Raw genomic sequence first — 17,951 nt, forward strand, 5'->3', positions numbered from 1 at the left:
GGTGGGAGATGGTATTGTTGCCGCCGGTGCCCTAGATGCAGTGTTTCCTACTACGAAACTGGTGATTCCCTGACCCTGACTGCTTTGGCCTGGCAAAGAAACCTGCACAGATACTGCAGGTGGTGCGGAAAATGGTGGCCCTACACTGCCGGAAGGGATGTTGCGTTGCTGACTAGCTTCATTGGCCGAGGGTGCTACAACCTTAAGGGACGTTTGGTAGTTAGTCCAGGCTTGCAAATGCATGGTGGTTAAATGTCTATGCATGCAACTTGTATTGAGACTTTTCAGATTCTGTCCTCTGCTTAAGGTAGTTGAACATTTTTGACAGATGACTTTGCGCTGATCAATTGGATGTTGTTTAAAAAAATGCCAGACTGCACTCTTTCTAGCATCGGATACCTTTTCAGGCATTGCAGACTGAGCTTTAACCGGATGGCCACGCTGTCCTCCAACAGGTTTTGGCTTTGCCACGCGTTTTGGGCAAGATACGGGCCCGGCAGATGGAACCTGTTGCGATGTTGATGCCTGCTGCGGCCCCTCCTCCTCCGCTTCAAAACTGCTGCCGCCTGCACCCTGTTCCCCCAATGGCTGCCAATCGGGGTCAAGAACTGGGTCATCTATTACCTCTTCTTGTAGCTCGTGTGCAACTTCGTCTGTGTCACCGTGTCGGTCGGTGGTATAGCGTTCGTGATGGGGCAACATAGTCTCATCAGGGTCTGATTCTTGATCATTACCCTGCGAGGGCAATGTTGTGGTCTGAGTCAAAGGACCAGCATAGTAGTCTGGCTGTGGCTGTGCATCAGTGCACTCCATGTCAGATTCAACTTGTAATGGGCATGGACTGTTAACTGCTTCACTTTCAAAAGCCAGGGACGGTATGTGTAAAGAGCTCCATGGAGTAACCCGTTGTGTCGCCTGCTGCATTCTTCTCTGTTGTTGTTTTTGCTGAAGAGGACAAGGAAGCGACTTGTCCCTGACCGTGAACATCCACTAACGACGCGCTGCTTTGACATTTACCAGTTTCACGAGAGGAGGCAAAAGAGCTAGAGGCTGAGTCAGCAAGATAAGCCAAAACTTGGTCTTGCTGCTCCGGCTTTAAAAGCGGTTTTCCTACTCCCAGAAAAGGGAGCGTTCGAGGCCTTGTGTAGCCTGACGACGAACCTGGCTCCACAGCTCCAGACTTAGGTGCAATATTTTTTTTCCCACGACCAGCTGATGCTCCACCACTACCACTACCCTCATTACCAGCTGACAATGAACGCCCCCGGCCACGACCTCTTCCACCATACTTCCTCATTGTTTTAAAAACGTAAACAAACTAACGGTATTTGTTGCTGTCACACAAATTACACGGTGAGCTATAACTTCAGTATGATTTAGCTACCCCTTTACAGGTGAGTGAGACCATAACGAAAATCAGGCACAAATGTTACACACTCTGTTGTTGGTGGCAACAAATGAGAGAGATGCCACACACGCAGGACTGTCACTGAAGCACAAATGTAAATATTAATCTCCCACTGATTTGATTTTTTTTTTTTTTCAGGGAGACTTTAGGAAAAAAAATATAATAGAATAAAATGATTTTTTCAGGAAGAATTTAGAAACCAAATAAAATAAAATGATTTTTTCAGGGAGAATTTAGAAAACAAATAAAACAAAAAAAGGCTTTCTATGGCCCACTGAGTGAGAGATGACGCACACAGGAGTCAGGAGTGGCACACAAGCCCAGAGGCCAATATTTATCTCCCACTGATTGATGTAGTGATTTTTTCAGGTAGATTTTGGAACCCAAATCAAGCTAAAAAAATAATAGGCTTTCTATGGCCCACAATTGGAGAGAGAGAGAGAGATGGCACACCCAGGAGTCAAGACTGGCACACAAGCAGAAAGGGCAATATTAATCTCCCACTGATTTGGTTTTTTTTTTTTTTTTTCAGGGAGACTTTAGGAAAAAAAAAAAAAGAATAAAATGATTTTTTCAGGAAGAATTTAGAAACGAAATAAAATAAAATGATTTTTTCAGGGAGAATTTAGAAAACAAATAAAACAAAAAAAGGCTTTCTATGGCCTACTGAGTGAGAGATGACGCACACAGGAGTCAGGAGTGGCACACAAGCCCAGAGGCCAATATTTATCTCCCACTGATTGATGTAGTGATTTTTTCAGGTAGATTTTGGAACCCAAATCAAGCTAAAAAAATAATAGGCTTTCTATGGCCCACAATTGGAGAGAGAGAGAGAGATGGCACACCCAGGAGTCAAGACTGGCACACAAGCAGAAAGGGCAATATTAATCTCCCACTGATTTGTTTTTTTTTGTTTTTTTCAGGGAGACTTTAGGAAAAAAAAAATAGAATAAAATGATTTTTTCAGGAAGAATTTAGAAACCAAATAAAATAAAATGATTTTTTCAGGGAGAATTTAGAAAACAAATAAAACAAAAAAAGGCTTTCTATGGCCCACTGAGTGAGAGATGATGCACACAGGAGTCAGGAGTGGCACACAAGCCCAGAGGCCAATATTTATCTCCCACTGATTGATGTAGTGATTTTTTCAGGTAGATTTTGGAACCCAAATCAAGCTAAAAAAATAATAGGCTTTCTATGGCCCACAATTGGAGAAAGAGAGAGAGATGGCACACCCAGGAGTCAAGACTGGCACACAAGCAGAAAGGGCAATATTAATCTCCCACTGATTTTTTTTTTTTTTTTTTTTCAGGGAGACTTTAGGAAAAAAAAATAATAGAATAAAATGATTTTTTCAGGAAGAATTTAGAAACCAAATAAAATAAAATGATTTTTTCAGGGAGAATTTAGAAAACAAATAAAACAAAAAAAGGCTTTCTATGGCCCACTGAGTGAGAGATGACGCACACAGGAGTCAGGAGTGGCACACAAGCCCAGAGGCCAATATTTATCTCCCACTTTTTTTTTTTTGTTCCAGGGAAAATTTATAAACCCAATAAAAAAAATAATAAATAGGCTTTCAATGGCCCACTATCTGAGAGACAGAGAGAGATGGCACGCTTAGGACTGGCACACAAGCCCAAAGGCCAATATTAATCTCCCTTTTTTTTTTAAGGGAGAATTTATAAAACCAAAAAAAAATAAATAAATAGGCTTTCTATGGCCCAGTATTTGTGAGAGAGAAGGCACGCTCAGGACTGGCACACAAGCCCAGAGGCCAATATTTATCTCCCACTTTTTTTTTTTTGGTTCCAGGGAAAATTTATAAACCCAATAAAAAAATAAATAGGCTTTCTATGGCCCACTATCTGAGAGAGAGAGATGGCACGCTTAGGACTGGCACACAAGCCCAAAGGCCAATATTAATCTCCCACTGATTGATTTATTGATTTTTTCAGGTAGAATTTAGAACCCAAATAAAGCAAAAAAAAAGGGCTTTCTATGGCTCACTGAGTGAGTGATGATGCACACAGGAGTCAAGAGTGGCACACAAGCCCTGAGGCCAATATTTTTCTCCCACTGATTGATGTAGTGATTTTTTCAGGTAGATTTTATAACCCAAATCAAGCAAAAAAATAAATAGGCTTTCTATGGCCCACTGAGTGAGAGATGACACAGACAGGGATGGCACTCTAGCAGAAATGTCAATCTTAATCTCCCACAAAAAAAAAAACAGGGAGTGTCCTTCAATTACTATCTCCCTGCAGTAATCTCAGCCAGGTATGGCAGGCAGCAATAAGGAGTGGACTGATGCACAAATTAAATAAAAAGTGTGTACAAACAAAAAAGATAGCTGTGCAGAAAGGAAGGAACAAGAGGATTTGTGCTTTGAAAAAAGCAGTTGGTTTGCACAGCGGCGTACACACAGCAATGCAGCTATCAGGGAGCCTTCTAGGGCAGCCCAATGAGCTACAGCGCTGAGGGGGAAAAAAAAAAAAAAAGTAGCTTCCACTGTCCCTGCACACCGAAGGTGGTGTTGGGCAGTGGAAATCGCTACAGCACAAGCGGTTTGGTGGTTAATGGACCCTGCCTAACGCTATCCCTGCTTCTGACGAAGCGGCAGCAACCTCTCCCTAAGCTCAGATCAGCAGCAGTAACATGGTGGTCGGCGGGAACGCCCATTTATAGCCCCTGTGACGCCGCAGACAGCAAGCCAATCATTGCAATGCCCTTCTCTAAGATGGTGGGGACCAGGACCTATGTCATCACGCTGCCCACACTCTGCGTTTACCTTCATTGGCTGAGAAATGGCGCTTTTCGCGTCATTGAAACGCGACTTTGGCGCGAAAGTCGCGTACCGCATGGCCGACCCCGCACAGGGGTCGGATCGGGTTTCATGAAACCCGACTTTGCGAAAAGTCGGCGACTTTTGAAAATGAACGACCCGTTTCGCTCAACCCTAGTCATGAACTCTTCAAATTTTGCACAGGATTATTTCCTTTTGGTGATGGCACTAAGTAGTTTATGCAAAATGTGGTTAACTTCAAAACCGAGGTCAAGGTTTGGAGACAGCATGGACCTCTGAAAGTGGACTACTCGTAAGGGGCATAGAGACCTTTTAGACACGCTCAGGTTGCTCTAGAACCCTGGTATTGACTGCACTCTCCATAGCCTTGGATGGTATCTGTTCTCACTTAAAACAGAAGCGGACACATCACAACACACTGTCATGTAAGATTACAATCCCATGAACATCACCCCATGACTTAAATGTGCTATCAATAATTGGAAGAGGAGGAAAACATGTCTGGTCACAGGAACAAGATGTGATACACGGCAGAGTATTGTGAGGTTCTGCAATCTCAAGGTTCCTACTGCTCATCACACAGTTGGATGACTGCTTTAGTGGATCACTTGGGAAAGGATAAAGGTACTAATTTCTTGACAAATCGTCTCGGCTCTAATGTTGTGGTCGATACAAAGGGTTTCTTCTATTCCATCTGCACTTGTAGATTTATTAAAGGCCCTAATATAAATCAAGCAGCAGGAATTTCACTTTATTCCTTCATCTTTGCCCGGCCATTGTGATTGCAGTGGTGTGTTCTTTCTCCCCAGAGCAGGTTGTTGAGTCTGCACTTTTACACTGTGACATCTTACTTTCGAGGCTGATTAATGTGTCTTACTAGACTTGTAGAATAATACAAGTTCAATCATCAGTGAAAGTTTATAAAACTATAAGATGTGCACAATCTTATCCGCGGTTATGTAATCACTATATAACAGATTTATAGGATAAGAAATACCAGTCTTAGGAACGGTAATGGGATAAGATCTGGTGCTGCCGTCAGACACTTTCATTCCCGTCAATGACAATGCAACGTACCTTAAGTCGCACTTGTTCGTGTATGACTATGGGTCTGTTGCTGAAGGTGATGGCGTTGCAGAAACTGGCCTGTCTCTTTACTGCTTTCTGTGTGGAATCCATCATGATCTGGGATCCCTTGGCATGGAGATGGAAAAGGAGAGGACTGATTAATAATCCTCCACATTGTGGCATGGGCATACAGTGCTTCTGCTTGTGATGACATCGATGAGAGGAGGTTGGAAATGTCCCACCTAGAGAATCTAAAAAGAAAACAGGATTAAGAAAGAAGAACAATGTCCAAAATATTCATCACATTTAATTTAAAGATTTATTCCCCAAATTGTAAGATATTCTCTATGTACAGCTGTCTGACCCCCAGCAATCCCAAGAACAGGGCTATAGATCCCCAAAACAGGGCTATATATCCTGAGAACAGGGCTATAGATCCCAATCACAAGTCTACATATCCCGAGAACAGGGCTATAAATCCCAATAATAGGGCTATTTATCCTGAGAACAGGGCTATAGATCCCAAGAACAGGGCTATAGATCCCGAGAACAGAGCTATAGATCCCGAGAGCAGGGCTATAGATCCCGAGAACAGGGCTTTAAATCTCGAGAACAGGGCTATAGATTCCAATCACAAGGCTACATATCCTGAGAACAGGGTTATAAATTCCAAGAACAGGGTTATAGATCCCCGAGAACAGGGCTATAAATCCTGATAACAGGGATATTTATCCTGAGAACAAGGCTATATATCACAAGAACAGGGCTATAGATCCCGAGAACAGGGCTATAGATCTCAAGAACAGGGCTATAGATCCCGAGAGCAGGGTTATAGATCCCGAAAACAGGGCTATAGATCCCAAGAATAGGGCTATAGATCCCGAGAACAGGGCTATAGATTAAAATAACAGGGCTATAGATCCCGAGAACAAGGCTATAGATCCCGAGAACAAGGCAATAGATCCCGCGAACAGGGCTATAGATCCCGGGAAATGGGCTCTGCATAAACTAGTCTTGAATGAAAAGGAGGTATACAAGATCAGCCTCTGCTCCATTCATTGTCTATGGGACTGTTGGAGAAAACCCAATATAGTGCTCTACTATTTTTGTCAGTCCAATAGTCAATGAATGGAGCAGAGATCGAGCAAGAGCACAACCTGTTCACTCAAGATGGGGTTCTATTAAGACTAGTTCCTTGGTTACAGAATCTAATTCTCAGAATTTCAGGGCTTCCCAGTGATTGGACCCCCAGGGATCTGTACATTAATCCAAAGGCTAAGGGATAACATATTATTTTGGGAATAGCCATGTAAGGGCACATATGTCTTAAATTAATGATGTACTTAGAGGGCACCCTCTCTGTAAGGCTACAGTATGTGTAAAGTTGTTTTTTTTCTGAGGTGGTAAAAAACGAATGCGGTTTTAAAATATAAATTAATAGGGGCAGTCTTTCAATCATATGTAAAGCATTTTTTAATTTATTTTTGTTTTTAAAGTTTCTTGATATAGTACCATCCATAGGTGTAATATGAGCATATATACATTTAGACCTTTACTAACTGGCAAAGTGAAATATGTTTTTCATATTTACATATATCAGGGCATGTTTATTGTTACTGACATTCGGCCATTGCATGACGTCATAGCCTCCCGATTCCACATACAGATTTTTTTTATTATAGCGCCATTTATTCCATGGCGCTTTACATGTGTAATAAAAAACCAAGTACAATAATCTTAACCAATACAAGTCTCGACTGGTACAGGAGGAGAGAGGACCCTGCCCGCGAGGGCTCACAGTCTACAAGTAGTTTGATCTCCTTTTTTTTTTTGGCGAAACCACTGCCTATTAAACATGTAGCACATAGAGTAAATGGCAAGAACTGCTTCTGATGATAGCGTTCCAGACAGAAAGAGGGAATAGAGTTAAGCCTCTAAATCACTCCAAATTGACTGCGCACCCGGCAATAGCGCCCCCACTGTGAGTAGAATAAGTTGTTAGGCGGCACGGTGTGCTCACATATTTCCTCCAGATGGAAGCGTTATTGAGCCATATGTATCCAGGGAGGGAAAGAAAAACATTTTCTAGGTTAAAGGGACTTGGTAAAGCATCAGCCTGATATCCCAGCCCAGTCTAATATAAGGTTACATGGAGGTACGGACTGGGGCTGAAATTCAGCCCTGGCATCTGAAATCACACAGGCCCATGTTGTCCCCGTCCCCATTAAACCAGATGGGCTACATTACTAATATTACCCTGGATGGAGGAAAGGAAGATTTTCTACAAGACCAATATAACTAATGATACCCGTGGCTGCTGGGGTAAGTGACGGAGCAACTTTTGTGCTCCATCACAACTCTTAACAGTATGGGTGTCTTGAGAACACCAATTCTGTTAACAACGTAGCAGACAAGGCAACCACGACCAGACAGGCCCTTCTGGCATTTGCCAGAATTACCAAATGGCCAGTCCGGCCCTGGTTACATGCAGGTTCTGATAAAATCTCATCTTTGGTATAGGGTGATCTAAAACCTGTTAGAATGCTTACATAATTCAAGAGAATCTCAACACTTTGCCCTGTTCCCTATAGTAGGTGAAAGTAACAAGAGATGGACGTGATGGCCACGGGCACCCGTGCTTGAGCTGTGAGTACATGGAGTTGTGCAAACCATTCAGGCATTAGCTATGGTACTCTTCTCCATGTATACTTTTTGAAAGATTTTCAGTCCCATGTACAATGCATATTGCAAGTTAATACAGGTGGAGAGACAAGAGAAAGCGACACTGGAGACCGGATACCATAGCTTTCCTCTAGCATGGAAACTGACATATACCAGAGGATTTAGGATGTGTGTATATGTCCTGAGACTGCAAAGCAGGATCTGCAATGATATACATCCTATTAAGTGTTGTGGGCCATCCGTGTTTCCATCTTACAAGTCAGAGCAGAGGGAACCCAACAATACAGCTCTCTCCGCACCATTAAAAGTGCAAGTCATAAAGAGAACAGAAAAAAAATGGAAAATGAATCTCCTGTGCAGTACTCTGAAAGAATGACAGGAAGATGCCTTCTCTTCCTCCAAATACGTTCTGTCCAGGTTTCCCCATCCGCACGCGCCTCACTATGTAAATATTTCCTACACACGTTTCTCATCGCCTCGTCTGTCTTCCACCAAACATTCTGCCGTTTCTAACAGTAGATGTGTGGCAAGGCTCGACCTCCCATATTCAGTTCCGTTTAATCATGAAGGCAATGGAAATATATAGAAATTGAAGATTTTTGAAATTTATTTTACTCACTCATATAGCGCCATTAATTCCACAGCGCTTTACAGACATCATCACTGTCCCCATTGGGGCTCACAATCTAGATTCCCTAATCAGTCTTTGGAGTGTGGGAGGGATTCAGAGAACCCGAAGGAAAACCACACGAACACATGGAGAACTTACAACATTTTTGCAGATGTTGTCCTTGGTGGGATTTGAACCAAGGTCCCCAGCGCTGCAAGGCTGAAGTGCTAACCACTGAGCCACCATGCTGTCCAAAAGTTGATATTTTTCTTTTAAATATGGATATTTACAAAAACATTTTTCATTTTTTTTCTGCCACCACTGTCACCACACACTTTGTTCCCTGTACCCCCACTACTTTCCCCCTACAGTAATATACAGAGAGTAGATCTAATGGAAAAGGGTAGAAAGGCAAAATGAGCAATTGTAAGTACACAGTGCTATATAATATGATGAATGCAATAAATTCAGAGGATAAACACTTGGATGGGAGGAGGAGGAGGGCTTCTTTAACTAGATCTCTGTTTCTGCACTGCCTGGTGGTATATGTCAGAATGTATATTGGCCCTGTAAGATACAAGATTGCAAAATAAATAGATTTCTGTTCTCTCCATTCTGTTCTCATAGCATTGCGCAAGATGCTACCTCTCTCCATTTAAAACTTTAAAACTAGTGATGAGCGAGTAAACTCATTGTTACCCCCACAAGCAACCAGGCAACCCCCACAAGTACTCAAGCTGGCTAGTAGCTGTAAATCATTCAGCTGAGGCGATGAAAAATTAATCTCTGAACACTAATACTCGGAAACCACTCGAGCGTGCTCGGGAAAACCCAAGCAATGAGTATACTTGCTCATTACTACTTAAAACCACTCTGTCAGCAAGTTTTTACACTGAATCTGAGAGCAGCTTTATGTAGGGACAGAAAGCCTGATTCCAGTGATGTGTCGCTAGCTTATCAGCTTGCTGTAGGTTCCATACAATCAGTGTTTTACCAGCAGGAGATTATCGCGACAGGACTAAGTGTCACATGCAAACCAGTCCAGCTAATCTGTGTAACCCCACCCCCACCACTGATTGGCAGCTTGCTGACAACATACAGTCTACACAGGAAGTTTCCTATCAGTGGTGTGGGCGAGGTTACACAGAGCTCAGCATCAACTGCAGAGAAAATAGGGATTCTATCAAAACCGCACCAAGTAGTTCAGTAAGGGACACCGCTGGAATCAGGGTCTCTGCCCCTACATAATGCTGCTCTCAGATCCATAGCAACAATCTATTGACAGATTCCCCCTCCACCTTACTGCTGACGGCACCTTACCAGAAGAGGGCAATAATGGCTTCCTGTTCTCACCATAGGTTGGATGGGAATCTATCAGACATTTATAGCATATCCTGCCAATATTTAATAAATATCTAAAATGGAAAGCCTTGTGTAGCATAGGAAACTAAGGCAGTAGCGTATGCAAGCAATGACTTTCCCTATTAAAGGGAACCTGTCAGCAGGATTGTGCACAGTAACCTACAGTGTCAGGTCGGCGTCGTTATACTGATTACAATGATACCTGGTGATGAAATCCGTCTTGTGGTTGTTGTTTAATCTTTATTTGCAGTTTTCAGTTAGGCTGGTTTTACACTAGCGTTCGGCATGGCTGTGGATGGCAGCCTTCTTCCTCTGTGAAGCCCCGCCCACTGCCGCGCCTCTTCCTTCAGCTCCGCTATGTCTGCATGCGTCCTGCGTACCCATCTTTAACATTGTGCACACAGGCCATGTGGATGTATGCGGATGCCTCCACATGCGTCGTTTTGACGCTGCACTGACCTGCGTCAAACTCAACATGCTGCATTTTGTTGCAGTCGGCGCAGCTTCAAAAAGACGCATGTGGAGGCATCCGCATACATCTGCATGGCCTGTGTACCCAATGTTAAAGATAGGGTATGCAGGACGCATGCAGACGTAGGCGGAGCTGAAGGAAGAGGCGCAGGAGTGGGCGGGGCTTCACGGAGGAAGAAGGCTGCCATCCACAGCCCTGCCAAACGCAAGTCTGAAACCAGCCTTCATGATATGCTCGTGCTCTGGGGGGTCTTCATGTGGCGCTCTGATCACTGACCTGACCCCTAGTTTACATACTGAGTATAATATGTATTGGAAAAAAAAATCACATTCAGCAGGCGCAGCGCTGTAGCATGGTCGCATCTATAATATGCATTCAATTATTTTATTTAGTGATATACATTTATTTAAAAAAAATAAAATTCTATCTCAAAATGGCAAGGGCCGCTTCTGCACAGGTGCCGACCGGCGCCATTTTCAAGAGGAAAAAACATTGTCTCCACCAAAATGGTGCCGGCGGCGCCAGCGCAGTAGCATCTATCGGCGATCTGATAGGTGCTACTGCACAGGTGCCATCTTGCTAGAGGAAAAAAATGGTCTCCGCCAAGATGGGACAGTGCTAATGTCACGACTCCAGCACAGTGTCCACTGCAGCCTATCACTGATGAAGATTGGCATGAGCAGCTCAGCCCAGTGATTGGCTGCAGTGGTTATGAGTGCTGTAGAAACTTTTTATAAAGATAAAAGATATAGTCTATGAATATCATGTTGGTGGGAGTCCAACTTTCTATACCGCTGCTGATCAGCTATTGGAAGGAGCTGTGGCACTTGTGAGTGCACCGGCTGCTGCAGGTTACAGTGCTCTGTTATCTACATGCCCCTTACTTATAGGCAGGGCCGCCATCAGGGCATTACAGCCGTGACTGGCGTAAGGGGCCCGGTGAGCAGAGGGGGCCCGCATCGGGCCCCCTCTTACCTGCTCACCGGGCCCCTACCGGCAGCCGCAGGCTGAACCGGGCCCTTAGCGGCGGCCGGCACTGCAGCTGTACGCTATTGACATGCGGGCCCGCGCCCGCACGTCAATAGTTAACAGCCGCCAGCCGCAGCGTGCAGGTCGCCGGCGTCTGACGTCATTGTCAGTCGCCGGCGAGTGCACAGTGCAGCTGCGTGGAGAGAGGAGCGCGGCAGGTAAGTAGAACTTTTTTTTTTTTCTATTGAGAGCGGAGAGCGGAGAGCGGCGATCGGGGGGGAGGTTGGGCAGAAGGCAGCTGGACACAGAGGGGGCAGAAGGCAGCTGGACACAGGGGGGCAGTAAAGCTGGACACAGAGGGGGCAGAAGGCAGCTGGACACAGGGGGGCAGAAGGCAGCTGGACACAGGGGGGCAGAAGGCAGCTGGACACAGAGGGGGCAGAAGGCAGCTGGACACAGGGGGGCAGAAGGCAGCTGGACACAGGGGGGCAGAAGGCAGCTGGACACAGAGGGGGCAGAAGGCAGCTGGACACAGGGGGGCAGTAAAGCTGGACACAGGGGGGCAGAAGGCAGCTGGACACAGATGGGGCAGAAGGCAGCTGGACACAGGGGGGCAGAAGGCAGCTGGACACAGAGGGGGCAGAAGGCAGCTGGACACAGGGGGGCAGAAGGCAGCTGGACACAGATGGGGCAGAAGGCAGCTGGACACAGAGGGGGCAGAAGGCAGCTGGACACGGGGGCAGAAGGCAGCTGGACACAGGGGGGCAGAAGGCAGCTGGACACAGAGGGGGCAGAAGGCAGCTGGACACAGGGGGGCAGTAAAGCTGGACACAGGGGGGCAGAAGGCAGCTGGACACAGAGGGGGCAGAAGGCAGCTGGACACAGAGGGGGCAGAAGGCAGCTGGACACAGGGGGGCAGAAGGCAGCTGGACACAGAGGGGGCAGAAGGCAGCTGGACACAGGGGGGCAGAAGGCAGCTGGACACGGGGGGCAGAAGGCTGGACACAGGGGGGCAGTAAAGCTGGACACGGGGGGGCAGTAAAGCTGGACACAGAGGGGGCAGAAGGCAGCTGGACACAGGGGGGCAGAAGGCAGCTGGACACAGAGGGGGCAGAAGGCAGCTGGACAAAGGGGGGCAGTAAAGCTGGACACAGAGGGGGCAGAAGGCAGCTGGACACAGGGGGGCAGAAGGCAGCTGGACACAGATGGGGCAGAAGGCAGCTGGACACGGGGGCAGAAGGCAGCTGGACACAGGGGGGCAGTAAAGCTGGACACAGGGGGGCAGAAGGCAGCTGGACACAGAGGGGGCAGAAGGCAGCTGGACACAGGGGGGCAGAAGGCAGCTGGACACAGAGGGGGCAGAAGGCAGCTGGACACAGGGGGGCAGAAGGCAGCTGGACACAGATGGGGCAGAAGGCAGCTGGACACAGAGGGGGCAGAAGGCAGCTGGACACGGGGGCAGAAGGCAGCTGGACACAGGGGGGCAGAAGGCAGCTGGACACAGAGGGGGCAGAAGGCAGCTGGACACAGGGGGGCAGTAAAGCTGGACACGGGGGCAGAAGGCAGCTGGACACAGAGGGGGCAGAAGGCAGCTGGACACAGGGGGGCAGAAGGCAGCTGGACACAGAGGGGGCAGAAGGCAGCTGGATACAGGGGGGCAGAAGGCAGCTGGAAACAGATGGGGCAGAAGGCAGCTGGACACAGAGGGGGCAGAAGGCAGCTGGACACAGGGGGGCAGAAGGCAGCTGGACACGGGGCAGAACGCAGCTGGACACAGAGGGGGCAGAAGGCAGCTGGACACAGAGGGGGCAGAAGGCAGCTGGACACAGAGGGGGCAGAAGGCAGCTGGACACAGAGGGGGCAGAAGGCAGCTGGACACAGAGGGGGCAGAAGGCAGCTGGACACAGAGGGGGCAGAAGGCCGCTGGACACGGGGGCAGAAAAGCTGGACACGGGGGGGGGGGGCAGAAGGCCGCTGGACACAGAAGGGCAGTAAAGCTGGACACGGGGGGCAGAAGGCTGGACACAGGGGGGCAGTAAAGCTGGACACAGGGGCGGCAGAAGGCTGGACACAGAGGGGGCAGTAAAGCTGGACACAGGGGGCAGTAAAGCTGGACACAGAGGGGGCAGTAAATCTGGACACAGAGGGGGCAGTAAATCTGGACACAGAGGGGGCAGTAAATCTGGACACAGAGGGGGCAGTAAATCTGGACACAGAGGGGGCAGTAAATCTGGACACAGAGGGGGCAGTAAATGTGGACACGGGGCAGTAAATCTGGACACAGAGGGGGCAGTAAAGCTGGACACAGAGGGGGCAGTAAAGCTGGACACGGGGGGGGGGGCAGAAAGCTGGACACGGGGGGGCAGAAAGCTGGACACAGGGGGGGGCAGAAAGCTGGACACGGGGGGGCAGAAAGCTGGACAGGGGGGGCGGGGCTGAAAGCTGGACACGGGGGGGGCAGAAAGCTGGACACATGGGGGGCAGAAAGCTGGACACATGGGGGGCAGAAAGCTGGACACATGGGGGGCAGAAAGCTGGACACGGGGCAGAGTGCTGGACAGAGATGGGGCAGAGTGCTGGACAGAGATGGGGCAGAGTGCTGGACAGAGATGGGGCAGAGTGCTGGGCAGAGTGCTGGACAGAGATGGGGCAGAGTGCTGGACAGAGATGGGGCAGAGTGCTGGACAGAGATGGGGCAGGGTGCTGGGCAGAGTGCTGGACAGAGATGGGGCAGAGTGCTGGACAGAGATGGGGCAGAGTGCTGGACAGAGATGGGGCAGAGTGCTGGACAGAGATGGGGCAGAGTGCTGGACAGAGATGGGGCAGAGTGCTGGACAGAGATGGGGCAGAGTGCTGGACAGAGATGGTGCAGGATTGGAAACAGATGGGGCAGGATGGATACGATGGAGACAGATGGGGCAGGATGGGGAGATCATATGGGGTAGAATGGATACTCATGAGGGCAGGATGAGAGAACATATGGCTGGAGCCTGAAATGAGACACACGGTGGCCAGGATGGCGAATATTACCATAGGGGCTAATTAAGGGATATTATTATTGCAGTGATGTATTTATTTTATTTTTTGAGTATACTGTTTTAAATGGGGGGGCGGTCCTGTTACTGTGTAGAGTGATACTATGTTGCCTTCTTCATGTGGTGTAATGTAGAAGTTGGGAAAATTAAGTAATGTGTTCTACAAGCGGAACTCGAGATAACTGTTTTATTTCCTGCAGAGACGAGTCCTGGCTGGATAAAGTGATGGCGGTCTGTGCTGGATGAAAGATGAAGGACTTCACCTAGAGACGTCACTGGTGAGTCAGTGTTACCTATACACTTACACTATACACTGTATACTATATACAGAGGTCCTGTGTACAATGTCACCAGTGATCACTGTATTATCTATACATTATATACAGAGCTCCTGTGTGTAATGTCACCAGTGATCACTGTATTACCTGTACACAGACACTGCTTACTAATTACAGATCTCCTGTGCATAATGGCACTGATGGTGATAGTATTGTGGGTTTTTTTTGTATTACTGATCAGTATTGTAGTATTCAGTCATTGTTGGTAATATGTGGTCTGGTCATGATGTGGAGGTAATATGTGGTCTGGTCATGGTGTAGCGGTATTTGTTCCTTGTATTTGATATTATTCGATCACTGTGGTGGTAATATGTCATCTGGTCATAGTGTTGTGGTATTTGTTCCTTGTATGTAGTATTATAGGTCATTTTAAAAATTGAAAAATAAATAAAAATATACCTAAATTGTATTACATATTTTAACAAATATTTAGTAGGTTACAGTAGAGTAGGGCCCGGCCAAAAGTGTCTACCTTGTTGTGGTGGCGGCTTAAAAAATCTTTTGGCCAAAACAAAAGCTGCCGGCTATATGTGTGATCTGGTGATGGGAACTGTCAATGTGTGATAGGTGAGAAGTGGAGATTTTCCAAGAGAGAGTGGTGGGACTGTGGACAGTTCGTGGGGTGGAGCCTGGAGGCGGGGCTGGGGTGGAGCCTGGGCGGAGTTTCAAGGGGGCCCCGAAAATTTTGCCAGTATGGGGCCCCGAAATTTCTAGTGGCAGCCCTGCTTATAGGAACTATGGGGTATAACATTGTCCCGTGCACTTCACTAGGTATGCAACGTGCAGGCACACAGTAGTGTAAGGGCTCATGCAGACATCCGTGGATATCGGTTAAACCCCGACTGCAATGCACAATTGGCCGGGAGTCTCCTGACCGGAGCAAGGCAGCTTTATATATTTCTATGAGGCTGTCACATTAGGGTCAAGAGACCCACGGTCTGCGCTCGGACCAAGAACCGCGGACGTCAGCATGAGCCCTTAGGGCTCTTTCACATGTTACTTTTTCATGCACAAGTGCTATCATTTTTTTCCCGGTGAGCACTTATACCTATGATACTCTGTGGGGCTGTTCACGTGTTGGATTTTTTCCTCAGACCAAGTGGTCTGTGCGACATTGCACAGACATATCTGATATTAAATATCCAAGAATCTAATCAAAATGGTCAATGCAAGTCTATGGGTCAGCGAAAGAATATGACCGCATTCGAATGCCATATGTGTGCTGCCTGTTTTCTTCACCGCTCTGAAGGTGGAGACATTTTTTCCAGTGAAAAAAATTGATAAAATTCTCATGAAGATCACTGATGAAACTCAGTCCATTTTTCTTGCACGTCAAAAAAAACCTGACGTCTAAATAGGGCCTTGCAGTGAAGAGCCTACGACATTTGCACAAGGTTGGGGCCTCCTTTACTTGAGGATTCGAGTCTTACCATCTGATATTGATGGTTTATGCAAATGACACTTCGTCAATATTCCAATCTTGGAGAACTAAGCCGGATAATCAGCATCAAACTGTATTGGAGACAATTTAATTTAATAAAAAGGAAAAAATGTCAACGCAGCCAGGGTTGAATCATACATGTGGAGCAGAGGAGGTCTAGGGATGTATGGCTCCTACGTAATCTGTAATCTGACTGGTCACTAGGCTACACTCCCATAACACGCCTTGTGTGCACATGATATACAGTACCAGATATGACTGCACAATGGGATCTAATATGAACCACATTGCACAACGTCCATCAGCACATTGGTTTTATAAACAGTGATGGAAGTATCAGGACGTATTTGTGTATCCTGTCTACAGCTGTATGCCGGGGTTTCCTTTTTTCTCCATGTTCCTTCTGTCGACATCCTTGACTTGTTGATCAACGCATACTTCATATAAACATCACATGTTCCTAATAACTGCATGAAAGATAATGTCACTGGCCCGGGCTGTATGACCGATTTGGAGAAATGACAAGATCCTGACAATGGACAGAGGACGCTAGACGGATCACATGGCTCATGTAGCTTTTAGAAGCGTAAAATCAATGTGTCTGATATTGTGCTGGTAGAGCTGAGGTCCTGTGACGAGCGCTGTGTGCGGACACAGAAGATAACTCGCGGACAGCAAACGTGCAACAGGCAGCTGGAGCTCTAAGCAGAGGGTGTATCCCATACACATGGGTCATAGTGGAAGTTGCAATTTAAGGTACCGTCACATTAAGCGACGCTGCAGCAATATAGACAGCTCTCCAGCAACCAACGACGCCGAAGTCCCCGGGTAACCAGGGTAAACATCGGGTTACTAAGCGCAGGGCCGCGCTTAGTAACCCGATGTTTACCCTGGTTACCATTGTAAATGTAAGAAAAAAAAACACTACATACTTACATTCTGGTGTCTGTCGCGTCCCCCGGCGTCAGCTTCCCTGCACTGTGTCAGCGCCGGCCGTAAAGCAGAGTGGTGACGTCACCGCTGTGCTCTGCTTTACGGCCGGCCGGCGCTGACACAGTGCAGGGAAGCTGACGCCGGGGGACGCGACAGACATCGGAATATAAGTATGTAGCGTTTTTTTTTTTTTTTACATTTACAATGGTAACCAGGGTAAATAATGTTTACCCTGGTTACAAGTGAAGACATCGCTGGATCGGCGTCACACACGCCGATTCAGCGATGTCAGCGGGTGATCCAGCGACAAAATAAAGTTCTGGCCTTCTAGCTCCGACCAGCGATCTCACAGCAGGATCCTAATCGCTGCTGCGTGTCAAACACAACAATATCGCTATCCAGGACGCTGCAACGTCACGGATCACTATCGTTATCATTCTAAAGTTGCTCAGTGTGAAGGTACCTTTAGAGGCGTCCCGTGAAAATGATTATTCAAACCTCAATGCAGCTCGTCAAATAAAGTGTATTTGCAAATATACAGCCATGAAAAATAGTGTGCGGGTTATCAAATACATTAAACCATTATTACATACATAAATACATTAAACCATTATTACATACATAAATACATGATAAACCATTATTTCTTATTTTTAGGGACTCTATAGCGACAGGGTCTGTTCCGCAGGATTGGCGCATAGCAAATGTGGTGCCAATATTCAAAAAGGGCTCTAAAAGTGAACCTGGAAATTATAGGCCAGTAAGTCTAACCTCTATTGTTGGTAAAATATTTGAAGGGTTTCTGAGGGATGTTATTCTGGATTATC

General features: G+C 47.0%; 1 protein-coding gene across 2 annotated transcripts in view; it reads right to left on the reverse strand.

Moving 5' to 3' along the window:
• The window catches only part of NEURL1 (neuralized E3 ubiquitin protein ligase 1), a 325,658-nt gene that overhangs the window by 66,765 nt on the left and 240,942 nt on the right, over window positions 1-17,951 (reverse strand). For both annotated transcript variants that reach the window (XM_069753689.1, XM_069753690.1), the window contains exon 2: window positions 5,292-5,533. In XM_069753689.1, coding sequence (XP_069609790.1) covers window positions 5,292-5,533 — 242 coding nt within the window. The remainder of the gene's footprint in view (window positions 1-5,291; window positions 5,534-17,951) is intronic.

This window comes from Ranitomeya imitator, chromosome 2, assembly GCF_032444005.1.
Source record: "Ranitomeya imitator isolate aRanImi1 chromosome 2, aRanImi1.pri, whole genome shotgun sequence".
Lineage (NCBI taxonomy): Eukaryota > Metazoa > Chordata > Amphibia > Anura > Dendrobatidae > Ranitomeya > Ranitomeya imitator.